Source organism: Rhea americana, unplaced genomic scaffold (assembly GCF_003343005.1).
Source record: "Rhea americana isolate MKP2758 unplaced genomic scaffold, rheAme1 scaffold_27, whole genome shotgun sequence".
In the NCBI taxonomy this organism is placed as follows: Eukaryota; Metazoa; Chordata; class Aves; order Rheiformes; family Rheidae; genus Rhea; species Rhea americana.
In genome coordinates, this window is record NW_028186390.1 from 1,986,551 (window position 1) to 2,003,315 (window position 16,765).

A 16,765-nucleotide genomic window follows, 5' to 3' on the forward strand; every position below is an offset into this window, starting at 1 on the left:
GAACGGGGCGCGCGGGCGCGCGGCGCGGGGGGACCCGTGCGCGGGTCGCTCCGGCGGCGCGGTTGCTAGGCAACGCCGCCGCCGCCTCCTCCTCCTCCTCCTCCTCGCCGCGGCGATGAAGGCCGCCGACTGGTGTCTGAGCTCCGCCGGGGCTGCCGTCGTGCTGGCCACCTCCAGCGACGAGCAGTACCCCGCCGAGAACATGGCGGACGGGTGAGCGCGGGCCGCGGGGGCGCCGCCGGCGGGGCGGGGGGGCTGAGCCAGGCCGGGGGCGGGGGGAGAATTGTTTAAAATATCCTCAATAGATTTGTTTTTTTTTTTTTAATCTTTTAATGTATCTGTCAAGGAAGTTACGAAGGAAAAACGGCAGTTTGTGCTTTTGTCTCCCCCGCAGGAGGTCAGAAACCTTTTGGACAACGACAGGAATGTTCCCCCAAGAATTCATTATTGGTTTTCCTACACGTGTAAAAATCAGCAAAGTCGCGATTCAGTGTTATTTAGGTAAGAATTCACGTGCTGCAGTGTATAACGCTAAAGCCTGTGCACATGTGTGTGTGTCTCCATATATTTGATTTTCACAGTTGCATCACGTTCCATAAGTAATCGTTTTGAACAAACTTATAAAGATCCAGCTTAACAAAACAGTAGACTCCTCAARTGCAAAGTTCTTCATAAATATTTTAGGAAAAAGATGGCAAATTCCCCTGCCCAYGCTTGTTTATTGTGTTATTACAATACTTCTGTCTTGAGTTTATCACTGAACGTTCTGTCACAAAGTGGTGGTGAAGCTAATGTAATGAACGGTACTACAATACTTACTGTTTATTTGTTTTTTTGAATGTTTTGATTTTATAATGCTGCAGAACAGAACTCTGTTAATTTTAGATTTTTAAATGGGAAAAACGTAAGCTGCAAGACAGAAAAGTGTATTGGGAGATCAGAGCAAGGAGTCAGGAGTTTGATTGTTAGTAGATGCTAAGCGAAAGAAACTAAAACTTCTCATTGTTTGCCCAACCTGGAAAATGCAGATGATGGTTATGTTAGTCCTAAACCCCTACATAAGCAAGAGAATGAATTAGTTAATGTTGATAAAATGCTTTGAAGATGAAAATTGATGTGATAAAGATCACTGTCGAGAAAAATCCTAATCCATATTGATATTTGAAATGTATGTATGTTTTAGTGCGGACTTTAAGGATTGAAAGAAGTGTATCTAAAGAGCCAGTAGATTTTGAACAGTGTATTGAAAAAGGTAAGATTCTGAATCTGAAGCAGCTGTGATTTTGTGGGAATTTTGTTGATCTCTATATTTGCTTATTCGCTTACTATTTCTAGATTTTTAGAACAATAAAGCTAGTGTTAGGTAAACGAGAAAGGATTCCAGTTGACTGTTCTTGTTATTAAGAGTAAGATAATTCATCAAAAATAAAACTTCCTAATGAAGCCTGAAATTTTAGTTTATAGAAAAACAAGCGAAGATAAGACAGGAGTGTATACACCAGCAGGATCTGAGAACAAGATCAGTCAAATTGTCACCCTCTGATGACATGGTCACCTCATGACCTAGACTTCTCTTGATAAGTTTAGATAGTATTAGTTAGTGTTTTGATTCTGTGTTTAATGGTAATCCCCGTTTGCCTGCAAAAATTGCTTATGGTATTATGCCATGAAGTAGTTTTTACAGTAACTTATTTACCTTTTTGCTTGAGTTGCCTGAATAATTTCAGTGGTGTGCTCTCTGAGGGAGAAACCACCATTTTTTGCATAACCAATGTTGGTTCCTTTGAACATCAARTGAAAATACTAACATACTGAAAAAAAGCTATATTTCCTGTCATTTACTTGATGCTATACAGTACCATTTTCCTGACTTAGATGGCAAATGATAARCTGAGGAACAATACACTTTCTTTTAATGTTTTAGTCTTTGACTAAATATACATACTGTGTGGAAAAAAAATCATGCATAGAAAATTGAGTTTGGATTTTAGTTAGGTTCCACTGAGCTATACAAATAAAACTAGCTTTTTATTTGTTATTGATATACTCCGTGATTTTTAGGTCAGTCATTTTTACTCCAGTCTGTTTGCTCTGTTACCAAGTGGGGCTTGATGATTATTTTATTAGATATTAATTGAACAGTCACTTTTAAATTAAGTTTATGAGGACTCATCATCTGGTATTTCTTTGGAGCTGTAAAATGTTGTATTAGGGCTAAGAGTATTACTTACACACTTGCTTTTATGTTCCAAAAATTAAAAGGAGACTTAYATGATATAGCACAATGCCATTTCCTGCCTTTTTTTAAATGTCCCTTGGGTGACATTTTATGAAGTAGAATACTGAGTTATATTTTTACATTGGGATATTGTAAAAAGTATTTTTCCTCTTTAATTACCTTGTAAAGGAAATTTTCTGTATGTAGTGTAAGTTCATGGCCCTTAAACTCTCATGAACGCTGAAGTCCAATGAAAACATTTTACAGCATTGCTCATTATTTGTTGAAAAATGTATTTTCTAGATTTGCAATACACAGAAGGAGAGCTTCAAACAGAAGAATTTCCAGTGAGTATTTCCAGTATACAGTAATAGTGTTTCATGGAATGGGATGTCTAGTCTAACTGGGGAGAAAGTATGAAGAGGAAAAAAAACAAAAAACAAAGAAATGTTTTTTATTATTATTGCTAGATTGATGTTAGACATAAGAATCTGTAGATCATCATATGAGTTTGCATATGCCTATTGCTTCTAAGTAGGTTGTAGCTCTTTCTAGAGGTGTGACAGTCTTTCCTTCCTCAGTTGTTGTCCTCAAGGCTGCATCATTTTGGTGGAGAGGGAAAGCCATTTTGAATCTAAAGAAGAATTTGGGTCAATGTATTTAGAGTTTGATTTGTTATGTGTAATTCGGAAATGGACACAGAAATATTTAGATCATGCTACCTAACAAATTTCTGCAAAAAGTGCTTGGTAGCTATGGTATTACAGTGCAGTAAAAAGAATGCAATAAAACTATTTTCTTTCTGTTTTACAGTTTCCTGATTTCCAAGCCACTTACTTGCGTTTCATCATCAAATCTGCTTTTGATCATTTTGTATCAGTGCACAGGGTGATGGCAGAGGGCACAGCAGAGAACGTTTAAGTCCAGGTTAAATTTGTACTTTAAAATATTTTGTAATGAATTTATATTTTGATATCTGTAGCACAGAAAATATTTATTATTAAAATCTTGTATTACGGTGTTTTTGGAAGATAGAGTATGTGTTCCCCACTGCTTTAATGTATGTAATGCAGTACTCTTGTTAATTGTAGTGCCCGCTGTCTAGTTTTACAATTTAGAGTGTAAACACTACTTTTTGCTTACCTCATAACACTTGAGCATAACTGAGTCCATTTAAATTATTGTATTTAGGTCAGGCTTTCTTAATACATGAATTAAAACTTGATTTTCTGTAAAGTGTTTCCCTTGCACTCTGAGTGAAACAGAGTGCCTCGTACATAAAGGTGAGGTATTATTTCCTATTGTAAAACAAGTCCTTCAGAAATTCTTTAATTGGTAATTTTTCTGATCAGTTAAAAATCAACTGTTAGAAATTAATAGGATTGATATATATTTTTGTTAATGCTTATAAATAACAAGGGGAGAAAAACTGAAACCATATGAAAATTTTTAATAGTTTTTAATAATTGCAGATTAATGACTTGTTTCTATAAATATTTTCTAARATCAGGTCACAGCCGTCTATACTTTATGCTATGACTGTCATAACAAATATTAATAGAAACAAACTTTAACAGAAATAGTCCTATTCAGAAGCCTTCTGAAGTCCATAAAAGCAAACATTTAGGAAAATTGTGTGTATACAAAATTAGTTAGTGTGAAAAAAAAGTTATTCATTGAGTTTCTTCATCCAGACAGCCTTTACTCTGAAGTCCTCTTATTTTCTTCTCTTACTTCATTTTTTCCAGGATGGCACGTATTTCCTGGGGGTGATAATTCCAAGGCCCTACTCCTCCCTGCAAAGGGAATAAAGTTACACAGTAATGTTAAAATGCACAGAAGTCATTTAGAGCAGGTGTGCTTGGGCTTCCTTTGCACGGCAGCTATTGCGTGAGAGATGGTGTATGCACAGGTCACACCCTGCTATAACTGGGACTGGGCCAATGTCATGATCCTGGAGCTGAGATGTGTTTCTGGATCTCGCAATTTAGACAAACCTATTTTTTTCTAAAGTGCCGGAGAACAAATATTTGAGCAGGACTGAGGCGTACATCAAATATGTACATTAAAAAGGCCCAGGCTGGTTTGGTTGCTAATGCTTTTCTCTGCAAAGTTAGTGAATTGTGAAATTATTAGCCATGAAACAGAATGAAATACTGACTGTTAAATAAAATGTAAGACACTCTGTACTTATTTTAAAATTTAAAAATCTGAATATATTGTGCTTGTTATTATCTTTTACCTTATAGATGACCTTCCCTCCTTGAAGTAGATATAATCTTTCTGGTAATGCAGCGTATTTTGAACTGCTCAGATTTTCCATTGTGTCTAAAACCACTGGACATAAAGGATTCTTTTCCTGAAGAAAYTGAGCAGCAGTTCTTCGATCTTCAAGGCTTCTGTGATTTTTAATAACAACATTGTTTTTAAAAGCCCATCCATCTAAAACAAATGAAAAGGATTTAGCAAGGAATATTTCCATTCTTAAACTCAATTTTTGAGTAGGTGTTTTTATATGTATATATATATATATATATATATATATATATATCTCACATCCGAAAATAGTGTTTAAAGAATACTAGAGTGTATTCCTATCACGAAAACTTGCCATGAAATCAAAGTTCTCCCTCAGAGTATGAGAGCAAAACAGCTTTTCAAAGAAAAGATTTCATTTTTTTTCCTAATTTGGGCAAACTGTATTTTCCCACTTGTCCTGAATTGAGAAATAGATGATATGTTTTAGCTGGTGTTTCCCCACATAAGTCGAGCTTAAAGAGATACCAGATGTGGGAAATGCACCACATCTGGATGAAGTTTATCAAAATTATTGGCATAGAGAAGTGGATTTTAAAATGCTAAGTAGTACTATTAGCTGATACCCATTCAGTTAGCACAGTTTCAACAATAGAACTGTTTGTTCTGCTTGATTCTACTCCTTAAGCCTATAAAAACAAATCTCAGATCTGTGAGAACCAAAACATTTGGGAAATGGTCCATCTCCGGTTTTCAAAAATCTAGAAGTACGTGTTTGCATACAACTATTCCTAATAAAAGAGAAACTAGTGGAARTTTTTGATAAATGACTTAGTTTCTAGCTATTGCTGAACTACCAAAGCAGCCCTAATTGTAAGAGTACTTGAAAACTGTAAATGGCACATTTTACAAAAGTGCCTTAATTTTCAGATAAAAATATGTGCCAATGCATTTTCTAAAATCCAATATAGTTAAAAGACTGTATACAGTTTGTTGCACCAAATCTTTCAAACTCAAGTCTGCGTCTGTCCTTGAGCCATACTAAAATTATTTTTACTAATTATACAGTTTTTTGAACACTTAATATATGCTGTTATCATAAACTTAAGTTCTATGAAATATTTACGCTTTATTTTTTTCCCCCAACAGCAGTTGCTAAGACTGGGAGGCAATTTTGTAAAGATCTAACTATGTGCGTTGCTTTACTTCACACAGATGAGTGTCTTCAGCAGGAGTCMCTTATTGTAAAATCGGATGTGTAAGTAAAAAATCTTTGCAGAATGAGGGACTTGCATTGTTTCCTAAATTTGTCATTGCCACTTTTGATTTTGGCAAGACTCCTTTTGTCTGCAGTTCCTTCCCTCGCTGATTCTTTTATTATTATTATTATTGAAGGGAATGATGTACATATAAAACTGATAGGCATTAAAATTGATATTTATACTGTACCTACTGCATGAGCTTCTTCAATGTAGATGATAAGGAAATCTGCTATAGAGCTGAAATCTTTGATGAGGTTGTTGAACTCATCAAATTTTAACATAAATGAAGGTCAAGTGCAGCTTCCAAAATTCAAGATTAGTGGTCGATTATCTGGAGGAAAAAAAAAAGGATACTGAATGTATAGTTAAATCTGTGGTGGTAGGAAGGACTGCATTAAAACACAGAACTGAGCCTCTGCCACAGATTTCTTAGGGGAGAATGGGTAAATCACTTATCTCAACTTCCTAGGAAGAAAGTTAGGGATATTCTAATTCTCAAGGTAGCAAAACAGGTGTATCACCATATTTCTATGCAAAAGAAGTGTAAAGATGCTTTCTTTTCCCTAGTTTGGTTCTGACCTGTTCAGGATCCAGTCCTGTAGCGAGCTTAACAAAGGAGAACTCTTTCCTATGTAAAGAGAATTAAAGGCAGAAGGCTCCATACAGGCATACAACTTCTCAATTCCTTATCGCAAGATTCAATTCTGAAGTTAGCAAAATTTAGGGATAGGAAACTGTTCTAATGTGGATATACACATTAGATATACAGCATGTAGCACATCACAACCTTCCTCCTCCCTGAGATCCGTAAGACAAAGGAACTTTCAAAATACTAAATATGATTTTTTTTAAGGGTAGTGTTTGGAAGAGCTGGGCATCTAAGCACAGGTTCTCAATTCCGCTTAATCTATTGGATGTATCTTGATTTTCAGAAGTGTCAGGTTTAGCTGATGTTCTAGCTGTGTTGAGTGGAAGCTGCAAACCTTTCAGTCATGCGTCACAGGCTTCCACATTTTCAATGCATCTTTGCAATTTCCTTCCCAAACAGAACTTCTGTTAAATATTTATTAAGCTAATGTTTCACAAGCCACTGACAAAAGTATTTATGCAGTTGCTTACAGATTAACACAACAAATGCCCACATGTGTTAGCTACAAGCTTCTGTTTGAAGTATTGCAAGGCCTTCTTAAGTGATTCTGAAGAAGTTCTCTTAAGAAATTCTTAAGAGAATTTCTAAGCACCTCTTTTAGTCTACGATCATGTAAAATTACCTGAAGTTTATTCAAGATCTTCCTTCTGTCTGGGCTTAGCTTCAAAAACCAGTGCTACAGTTCCACATCGTTAGAATCTAATACAGGTAGTACCTTCTTGTGAAATATTTATCTTTTTCCAAATATGCAACTTGATTTTATAGATATAAATAGATATATATGCATAAATATATTTTAAATAAAGTATTTTAAATTGGAAGAGTAGAGCTAGAGAAGGCTTTAATCACTCCCATGGGGATGAGAGACTGTCGTTTAATGATTAATTCTGCATTCTACAGAGATCTCAGTGGGGAGAATGGGCAAAGTGCAGTGCAGCTTCTGCTCTGTTTGTGATTCTACATTTAATCTGTAAATACATTGGGTGTTTTCTGGGCATTGGGTGTTTCTAGGTTAGCGTAAGGAGGCAGTGTGGGGACTTACTGTATGTACACAGAATGATAGCCAGTGTTCGTGAAACACTGTGGGTGGGTCTGATTCTATGTGTCTTCTTTCCCCATAAGAGATTATTATTTTGGCTTTCAGGAAAGAGGTATTTCCTGGCAGAGCCAATTTTTACAGGAGATTGATAAGCTTACTGGTTTTTAGTCATATTGTAGCCAGGAAGATAAACACGGGTTATTTTGGAAAACCAAGACACAGACACAAAYGTGCTTTATCTTGTCCATCAAATGAATGCTGTTAATCTGGTCGGACAGGCAGTCTCCAGTCCTGAATCTTTATGCCAGGCACTTGTCCCTGTTCCCTTAGCAGTGTGTTGTCCTCATTTGCCATTTTAGCAAACCAGACCCATCTACATGGCAGATTTACTGACCTTGCATGAAATCGAAGAGGTGACGAACTTCCCCGTTGACTGTCACCACCGGTGTGTTCGGAGCAGGATGCCCCTCATATGCTTCATCCTCCAGCCTTTTCCATTTCACTTTCAGTACAAAGAGTAAATAATTGAAGCTGAAAAAAGTTGGACCCCAGTTTTCATAGCTGAACTTTGGATTCTCATTCATCCTACTTTTTTCGCCCTGTTTTAGGATGTATCTCTTCATAGCTTTTGGGAACAATATCAGCAGCGTTTTACCAACAGCTACACATAAAGTAACATGCAAAAGAATCAAGATTTTATGTAGAAATACCCTGATACTGAACATTGCAGGGGAGATCTGACTGCTTTGAAAGAGAATGCAGCAAGACAGCTTGAGCAAAGGTAAAGGGCAARGGGAATGAGGTTACAGGACGGGGAGGGAGGAGGACCCTGTTCACGTGTTTGACCAAATTTGTGCCCTGAGACTCCTCCTCTCCAGGGGCCTCAGTGTCCAGAGTCACTGTGCAGGGGGTATTGAGCTGCAGTGAGTATCATGGTGTACACCAGGGGCAGTAAATACAGTAAAGGGTATCTTTGTGATCTTAACTGCACAATTTAAGTCTTATTTGCAAGTGTGTTGTATATGTTACTACTGAGAGAAGTTGAATTATGAGGATTTTCTGGAACCACAGATTAACTATAAAGGTTATATTACCAGTAGGTGTGGATTTGATCCCGTGAGAAGTTTTGTGTTTAAGCTTCACGTGTTCCCGTCTCAGAAACCACGTTTAAGTACACGGCCAGCCGTTTTCTCGACTGGGGTGGCAGCATTTTGCTAACACTGTGCAAACGGCATCCAGTTAACAAAGCTCCATCTCTCCCCATTCCCCGCCGAAACATGCTGGAGGAAGGGGGTGGAAGGACACCCCCGCCCCCCAAGTCCCCTGAGCCGCTCTGCAGACCTTAAGCTGGCCCTTTAAGGGGATGGTTTAGCGGGCTCTTTAAGGGGGCGGGCGGAGGCGGAGGGGGGAGCGCTGATTGGGCGGCGCCACACACGTTGCTGATRGGTTTCTTCGCAGCCGGAGGGAGGGAGGGGGAGGGTAGGAAGCGCGAGCAGCGCGGCTCCTGATTGGCTGGCGCCGCGCGGGGCCCCGCTGCCCCTTTAAGGGCGCGGGGCGGGGCTGCCGGGAGCGGCCCCGCCCCCCCGCGGCCTCTCGCCCCGACGCGCGGGCCCGTTTCCCAGGCGCGCGGCGGCCGCTGCGGAGCCAAGCGGGTGGATGGCGGCCGCGGACGAGCTCCAGTTCCAGGGTGAGCGCCGCCGGGCGGGCCGCGCGCGTGGGGCCCGGCGGCCGCAGCCCCCGCGCTCGGGGCGCCCTCGGGTCTCGCAGGCGGCCCCGGGAGCGGCCGCGGCGCCGCCGCTCTGGCAGCGGAACGCGCCGTCGGGGAGGAGGAGGGTGTCACCTGCCGGCGGCGCGCCCCGGTGAGGGCGCGCAGAGCGCGGCGCGCTGTGACCGCGGAGGAGCGGGCTGCCTGGCCGGCCTGCGGGCCGTTTGCGTAAGGCACGTTCAGGACTGACGAAATTCAGTTTTGGGCGAGGTTGAAGCTGTTCGTTTCTACACGGTCCTCAGTGAGACGGCCGCCCGCCGCCGCTGTGGAGGCCTCCCGGGTCCAGGCCGATCGCAGGAAGGAGGAGCAGGTCCAGCGGTGCCAGTGCCGCACGCTGGAGGCGGATGAGCAGGAAAGGAGGCCTTACACTCTGACTGTTCAATACATCGCCAGCTTAGTCTGTGTCGGTTTGGGCTTTAAGGAACATAGATCACGCTTGACATGCCCAAACCGGCGGTGCATCCTTTCTTGTGTAGTTCTCCTATTGTAGCTTTCTGAACCATCCGAACAAAAATTTTGATTTCTGACGGCTTCATCATCACTTTTTTGTGACTTACTTATTTGCAGAATTTGACGACGCAGCTAATTTGCTTGCAGCAAATCCCGATGCTACCACAATAAGCATCGATGAGCCATCCGAAACCCCTAAGAACAAGCACGGTCGTCTGCAACAGTCAGGGAGGGAAGAGGATGATGAGTTATTGGGGACCGATGACTCTGATAAAACAGAGGTAATGTACTTACACCAGGAATTCACGCTGAGCGGTTTAAACTCTAATTWGTCTCCGTCTTAGGCTATTTTCTCAATAGTAGAGGGAGAGTGAACAATGTGCACTGGCCCATCAGCTGCTGTGGTTTGCAGTCTAGTAAACTACACTGAAATCGGTGGTGATTTAAGTTAAGCAAATATGCCAAGATATGAACACCTGAAAATCTAGCGTGTATTTGTGTCAGTTGTGTCGTGGGGTTGGTGACTGACAGCAGAGCAGGAAACTTTGAAATGGCTCTGGTTTGACGAAGGGCTCAGCTAATGCAGCCAATTGGTGATGGAAAGAGAACTTCCGATCCTGACGAAGGCATGCCTTACAAACGGGGTGGTAGAAAGTGGCAGGCTATCCCGGGTGCTCCTTACGACACCAGGCCAGTATTCTACCTGCACGGCAGAGAAGCTAGCTTTTGCTAACAAATATTGGAGGGAGAAGGGGAAACTATTAAATGTTCTTAMTAAGCACAAACTGGTATTTTCCTGTTAAGGAAAGTCTGTTTTCTCTGTAARTACAAAAATTGCATGCTTGTGATATTTTTCTTTTCCCACCACATAGCTGCTTGCTGGACAGAAGAAAAGTGCMCCTTTTTGGACATTTGAGTACTACCAAACGTTCTTCGATGTGGACACCTATCAGGTTAATAATTTGCTCTAATAGAAGAGAACTGTTGTCTGAACTATGCCTTACAGATATTGACAGTTTTGTTGTTGTCTTTTTGCATGGTCAGTCAGACAAATCTGTATGTTTTCGTAGGTCCTGGACAGAATCAAAGGTTCCGTTTTCCCGGTGCCAGGGAAGAACTTTGTAAGGCTGTATATCCGCAGCAATCCCGACCTTTATGGTGGGTACGAGCTGTGAGATTCTCTGTTCATCTGTGCTAAACGTTTTGAGTTTGTAGTCACTTGCTGACTTTAAGAAACAGGAAGGTGCTGAGTTTGTTTTGTTTTGTTTTCCTTTTTAAGGTCCCTTTTGGATATGTGCCACTCTGGTCTTTGCCATTGTTGTTAGTGGCAATCTTTCAAATTTCTTCATTCATCTGGGCAAGCCAACATACCACTATGTGCCCGAGTTCAGAAAAGGTTTGTAAGTACCTGGTACAGTTCTGAGGGTTTTTAGTGCGCTAATGAAGATAATATAAAAACAGGTCATAGCTTTGATCTAGCGGAGTCTTTGGATTGCTTTCTTTAATAAATTATTTGTAGAGATACAAAATGATTCCTTGAAGGAGGATCWAACTGGCAGAGCCCTAATCCTCAGGAACATGAAGAATTTATGAAATAGAGTTCTAGCAGAGCAGAAAGTAATTATGAGAATAACGCACAGAAACTGATAGCATTTTGTATAATAGTTGTAAAAAAAGTTGAAAATAGCAAGAGAATACTTTCTGGACTCTTTACTTTTAAATCAACTTGAAGTGCTGATAAAATAGTGGGTGTAAATCGGATGTATGTGCAGAATTCTCAATTTATTAATAATTCATACTTCATATTTGAAAATATTTACAAAGATAGCTTTCTAGTTTTAGACTAACTGCTTCAGCACATCTGATTCTGGCTGGTATTCTAAGTTGAATGGTAAACTTCTTTCATATTTCCAGTGTCCATAGCAGCGACAACGATTTATGCTTATGCTTGGCTTGTTCCCCTTGCTCTCTGGGGATTCCTGATGTGGAGGAACAGTAAAGTTATGAACATTGTCTCCTACTCATTCCTGGAGATAGTATGTGTTTATGGCTACTCCCTCTTCGTTTATATTCCCACAGCGGTATGTATGACCTGAAGAGTGTCTGTATTGCATGCCCTGCAAAAAGGTCATGGATTAAAAGATATGCTGTTTCTTATAGGATTGCTCATACTAGCCAAAATCTTGGGGACTGGACAAACCTTTTGCTCCTTTTGCTTGGCTAGAATAAAGGTTGTTATTCAAGCTTGTCTAGTGTAGAAAGGTCTTGTGGGCCCTGGAAAAGCCCAGGGCAAGTAATTTCTGCAGCAGAAGCAGCAAATCCAAACAGGGGTGCTCCTGGTGAGCCTTGCAGGCAGCCCAAGGCAGCTTTGGGAATGGGGATATGCATCGCCCGGGCTGCGGACGTTGGTGCGCGAAATGATGCCCTGGCAGAGACCACCTGGGACACTCTGGCAAGGGGCAGRCCGTGGAGGGAGGGAGTGCCCATAACTCGGGAGGTGCGCTCTCCTCGTGCCCAGCAGTGGAGGTCATGCCTGCTAGAGCTGTTACTCTTACAGAAGTTGCTCTATCTCAAACAATAGATACATACCAGATAAGGCATGAGTTAATTTGCTTGCAGGTTGGCTGGAAGTGATGAAATGTCACAGAACAATGCATTAAATAAGGAAATACCTGTTTCACAGAGTCTATTTAACAAGAATTTTCCTCTCTYTTAATAGATTTTATGGATTATTCCACAAAAAGTGGTGCGCTGGGTCCTGGTGATATTCTCTCTGTGCCTTTCGGGGTCTGTTCTGGTGATGACATTTTGGCCCGCCGTCAGAGATGATAACCGAAGGATTGCACTGGCAACTGTTGGGACCATCGTTCTGCTTCATGCCCTGCTGGCTGTTGGCTGTTTGGTATGACACTGCCTTTCCTTTTCTCTAATGCATCATTACCTGGGACATGCTACAGTCTGGGGAAGGAGGGACTGGCTGCTTGTTGGAAAATCTTTTTTTAAAAGTAACGAAAAGGCAGTACTTCTGACAAATCTCCAAAGTAAAACCTCTGATAGTTTCAAATATAGAAAAAATTGATGCTGATCTGATTTTGATGGTACCAATTAAAAATTTAATAACAAATGCATCTAGCATAGGGTTACTTGCAGAACAGTCTTAAATTTGTCTGGAATTTATGGTAGTAGCAGCAAAGCATTAATTTTATTGTATGCAGTAACAATTCGTTCCAATAAGTACTATGCTTAGTTAGTCCTTTGAAAYGATTAAATTTCACTATATCTAGTGTGTGCTTATCAGTGTTACGTATGAAAACATAAACTTGCTAAAGCTTAGTAAAAYAGCATTGTAAAACCAGAAAACCTTAATGCTTCTGAAACACATAATGATGAGAATGTGGTGTTGTCATCTTTGCACTGAGTAGAATGATACCATCCAGGCTTCAGTTCTGACCCCTTCCAGCTTCCACAGCAGATAATTTGGGTTCCCTGCAGCTCAGCATGCAGGGAGGCAAAGGCAGAACAAAACTAGTGTCAGCTGGAGACTTGTAGCTGACTTCAATGTGGCTGCTGTTACTGTAGACTGCCTGGAACTTCAGTGGTTAAACAGCAAGCAATCACATAAATCTCTGCAATTTACTCCTTTCAGAACAGGTCTTTTCAAAGGTCGTAGCTGATAATTGTCATTAAAAAAAACAGCTTAAAGCACCATTTTAATTGATAATTTCTAATCTGCTAAAAATGCTTTTTCTTTAAAAAAAAATGCATTTTTACCCCCATGAACAGTGGATGTGGAAAGGAAGAGCTGGGGGCTGATGAGGTAGAACTGTTTGTTTCTTTTTAAAACATCTTTTTCTTTTTTGTAATGATTTAGGCATACTTTTTTGATGCCCCTGAACTGGATTTTCCTGCACCTAATATCCCTGCTCACAATGGAACAACAGTAATAACAAAGATTCAGTAAATAAGGTAAGAATCAAATCTAAACTTTAACATGACTGCAGAAGAAAGTGTAGGTGTTAGACAGATATCTTGAAACTTTCCTCTTGAATATGTTACTATAGTAGAGTAGAAAAGGATTTAATAGAACAATTTTGCCAAGTGGGGCACTAAGTATATACAACATTTATTAAATTCTCTTCCAGTTGTAAGTTTTAAATAAGATGCTAGAAGACTTTYGGGAACAAAGACACATCAGTTTTTCTTTCTTTTTTTCTTTTCCCCCCCCCCTTCTCTTGAGGTCTACTCTTAGCAAAGTATTATTCAAATACCATACATTTAAATAATTTGCTTTGTCCTATAGATCACTTGAAGGAATTTAGGGAAAATATATTAGAAAAGTCTCAAAGTTTTATTAGAATATATACTGCACAAATCACACTGAAAGCAATAATCAAATATACTCTTCTTTTGTTTTTAATGCTAAAAGTAAATTGGATTTTTTTTCTCCTTGATGTTTGTGACAATATATTTCAAAGCAGCAGCTCTCCGTGTACAGGGGAATCCGTGTACTCGCTGATTATGGTTGACTCAGTATCTGAGCCATCCATACGGGCTGCATTCCCTGTGTGGGATGGTTTGAGGTTTTGCTTCCTGGTAGCTGGGAGTGCTGCCAGAGGCAGATGACATTCGAATTCCGTTGAAGATACGACACGTGGAGCAGGTCCAAGAAAAGGCCAGGCCACTGCAAGCATATCAACCACAAGCATATATCTGAAAATTAGAGTGATGGTCTCAGAATATTTACTAACTAGAAGCTATATTAGTTTTTAAAAAGAAAATATAGCCAAATGTGCCTAGCACAAATGGTCACAAAAATTTACCAGCTGTGACACMATACCTTTAAGAGCCTTTCCTCTTGCAAAATCAGCTTCTCATCCCAGATGGCTATTAGGATTCAAAATGATAGTGATAACTTTTAGATATAAATGTGCACTTTATTGTGTTCTATGGCTCCTGTGAGGAGCTGTAATATTCATAGGAGCTATCTGTCCCTTTCAGATTACTATGCCTGATTCTCCATCTGTACAGTAATGTTATTTTAGATAATTTTTCACTGGAGGACTTGGAAATTGAAGAACAGGGGCATTTTTTGTACAAGAAGGGACAGTGACATCTGTGTACTCACTGGAGACTAACCAGTTACACAAGCAGCATGTTTTGAACTGTTTATCTGAATTCTGTACAGCTTTTTTTCAGTAATTGTTTGTCTGCACTCACTGTGACTTTGTCTTTGAATAAAGTGTTCTAAAAGTGCTTTGTAATTATTCCCTACATGGAACACATACGTGTTTCCCTACAGCACTAATGCAGCCCTGCTCACGCTGCAGAGATGGAGAGCTGTTCCGGTGAGACACGTGAAAGGGGGGCAGAAATACACCTTTGCCAAGGTACTTCGGAGCCGCGCACAGCGGCTCTAAAGCGCTTTACGCTCTCTAGCGCTTTCCCCAGCCCCGCTGCCACTCTTCTCTCTCCTGAAGCAACCTCTTCYCTCCCGTGGCGGGTTGGGCAGTGGAGTTTAATGTTCCCCTTCGCGCCTGAGGGCAGCGTTTAACAGCCCCGGAGGTCTGCGCCTGAGCGCGGGCAGCGGCTGGCAGTAACGGTCGCTAACGGCCGCTAACGGCCGCTCCCTCAGCCCCGCGGCGCCACGTGCTGGCGCGGGGGCCGGTCTCGCTGGCGCTGTGCTCCGGGGGAGGTGCGGGCCGCGCCGGGCCGCGCCGCGCCGGGCCGGGGAGCGGCCCCCTCCCCCCGTCAGCCGTCCGTGCCGCGGACGCCGCCGCCGCCAGCGCCAGCGGTGGGGCGCGCCGCTCCCTCGCGGCTCCGCCCGGCTCCCGCGCCGCGGGGCACGCCGGGGCTTGTGGTCCCCGCCGCGCCGCCTGCCCGCGCGCGCGCCCTCGCTTCCGCCCGGGGGCGGGGAAGGCGGCTCCTATTGGCTGCCGGCCGCGAGGTCCGGCGGCGGGCAGCGGAAGTGGCGTGCAGCCGGCGAGGGGCGGCCGTTGCTCGGCGGAGACTTTGAACGGCGGCGCGGGCCGCTCGGCCGGGCCGCGGCCATGAGCGCGGCGCCGGGCCAGCAGCAGGCGCTGCTCCGCCAGGTGAGCGCGGCCCGCCCGGGCCCGGGCCCCGCTGCGGCCCCCCGCGCCCGGTGCGGGCCCTCCTCACGCTCTGCTCCCGCAGGTGCTGGGCTGGAGAGTGGCCGCCGCTGTGGCCTGGTCCGTGCTGCTGCTGCCCCTCTGCACCGCGGCCTTCGTCGCCCTCAGCGGCATCGACCCCTTCCACCCGCTGCGCTGGGTCTCCAGTAAGTGCCCYGGGCTGCGCGGGGCCTTCCCGCCTCGCTCTCCCTTCGCCGGCCGTTCTGGAGCGTGGGGRACTCGCCTACAACCTGGCGATTCGTTACGCGCCGTGTGCGCGGGATATTTCTACGTTAAGTCTGAACTGACTGCTGCAAGGGCGCAGTAAGAACGGGAGCCTTTGGTTGCTTAAGGCTGAAGCGTATCTTCGTTGACAGCTCAGGGGCTCTTTAAAGAGAAGAAAGCATGTGTATACAAGCACTGCAATAGTTAACCAGATTCCCATTAGCCTTTTCGTAGTTTTATAGCCTTATATTTACGTTTGCATTTCTCCCACTTCACTGTTGTTTTGGACCCAGAGAAAGGGGACAAACTGGCTATGACATGATATTTCAATATTACTTTGTGCRTTTCTAACTGACCTTTAATACGTAAGTTTCCTTGTTGCTTATAACCATAGTTTTCCCTAAGTAGAAATAACTGTTGTAAGCTGATGTAACTATATCCTTCAGAGGAAAATCAGGTTGTACGACTTAGTTCTCTATTCTGACTGCTTGGATGCCCTTCCCCTTTCCACCCTAGGCACTTGGCTCTTTACGCAAACAGCTAAGACTCCTCCAGCTTTGGTGCAGCGGATCATGAATGAAACCGCTGAAGTAGACCAAACTTCCCTCCTGTGTGCGCACACGCAGCACAGAAAATGGAGAAGTGTTGTAATGGAAACTCGAAAGCTGTGATCGTTTAGCTACTCAGGGCAGAGAGACTTAATTTCTTCTTCCYGCTGAAAGTATGAAGCCCTGGAAGACAACCAAACAAAAATTATTTACTCTGTAAAAAAAAAA

At 42.6% G+C, this 16,765-nt stretch overlaps 4 protein-coding genes across 6 annotated transcripts in view; 3 read left to right on the plus strand and 1 right to left on the minus strand.

Annotated features, from left to right (window-relative positions):
- Window positions 1-6: 6 nt before the first annotated feature.
- IFT25 (intraflagellar transport 25) lies at window positions 7-4,533 on the plus strand. 3 transcript variants are annotated; one of them, XM_085308000.1, is made up of 6 exons: window positions 7-213; window positions 395-501; window positions 1,184-1,252; window positions 2,522-2,565; window positions 3,032-3,145; window positions 4,468-4,533. In XM_085308000.1, the coding sequence occupies exons 1-5, from the start codon at window positions 116-118 to the stop codon at window positions 3,137-3,139; spliced, it is 426 nt and encodes a 141-aa protein (XP_085164126.1). In that variant the 5' UTR covers window positions 7-115; the 3' UTR covers window positions 3,140-3,145; window positions 4,468-4,533. The 3 variants fall into 3 exon arrangements, with proteins under 3 accessions (XP_085164126.1, XP_085164124.1, XP_085164127.1); XM_085307998.1 differs by lacking the exon at window positions 4,468-4,533 and adding an exon at window positions 3,967-4,433; XM_085308001.1 differs by lacking the exons at window positions 3,032-3,145; window positions 4,468-4,533 and adding an exon at window positions 2,800-3,017.
- Window positions 3,692-8,235, minus strand: DIO1 (iodothyronine deiodinase 1). The gene is made up of 4 exons (XM_085307997.1): window positions 7,819-8,235; window positions 5,924-6,067; window positions 4,461-4,660; window positions 3,692-4,014 (listed from the first exon to the last, which is right to left on the minus strand). The coding sequence occupies exons 1-4, from the start codon at window positions 8,147-8,149 to the stop codon at window positions 3,949-3,951; spliced, it is 741 nt and encodes a 246-aa protein (XP_085164123.1). The 5' UTR covers window positions 8,150-8,235; the 3' UTR covers window positions 3,692-3,948.
- A 757-nt stretch (window positions 8,236-8,992) lies between these two features.
- YIPF1 (Yip1 domain family member 1) lies at window positions 8,993-14,892 on the plus strand. The gene is given in 10 exon segments (XM_085308003.1): window positions 8,993-9,111; window positions 9,757-9,920; window positions 10,512-10,592; window positions 10,710-10,797; window positions 10,919-11,035; window positions 11,554-11,720; window positions 12,359-12,541; window positions 13,511-13,591; window positions 13,594-13,605; window positions 14,638-14,892. Coding segments are annotated over 10 exon segments (957 nt in total). The 5' UTR covers window positions 8,993-9,080; the 3' UTR covers window positions 14,671-14,892.
- Window positions 14,893-15,621: 729 nt separating this feature from the next.
- The window catches only part of NDC1 (NDC1 transmembrane nucleoporin), a 17,134-nt gene continuing 15,990 nt past the window's right edge, over window positions 15,622-16,765 (plus strand). Inside the window, exons 1-2 of the mRNA XM_085308002.1 lie at window positions 15,622-15,728; window positions 15,811-15,931. Of these exons, the coding sequence (XP_085164128.1) occupies window positions 15,687-15,728; window positions 15,811-15,931 (163 nt within the window). The 5' untranslated portion in view covers window positions 15,622-15,686. The remainder of the gene's footprint in view (window positions 15,729-15,810; window positions 15,932-16,765) is intronic.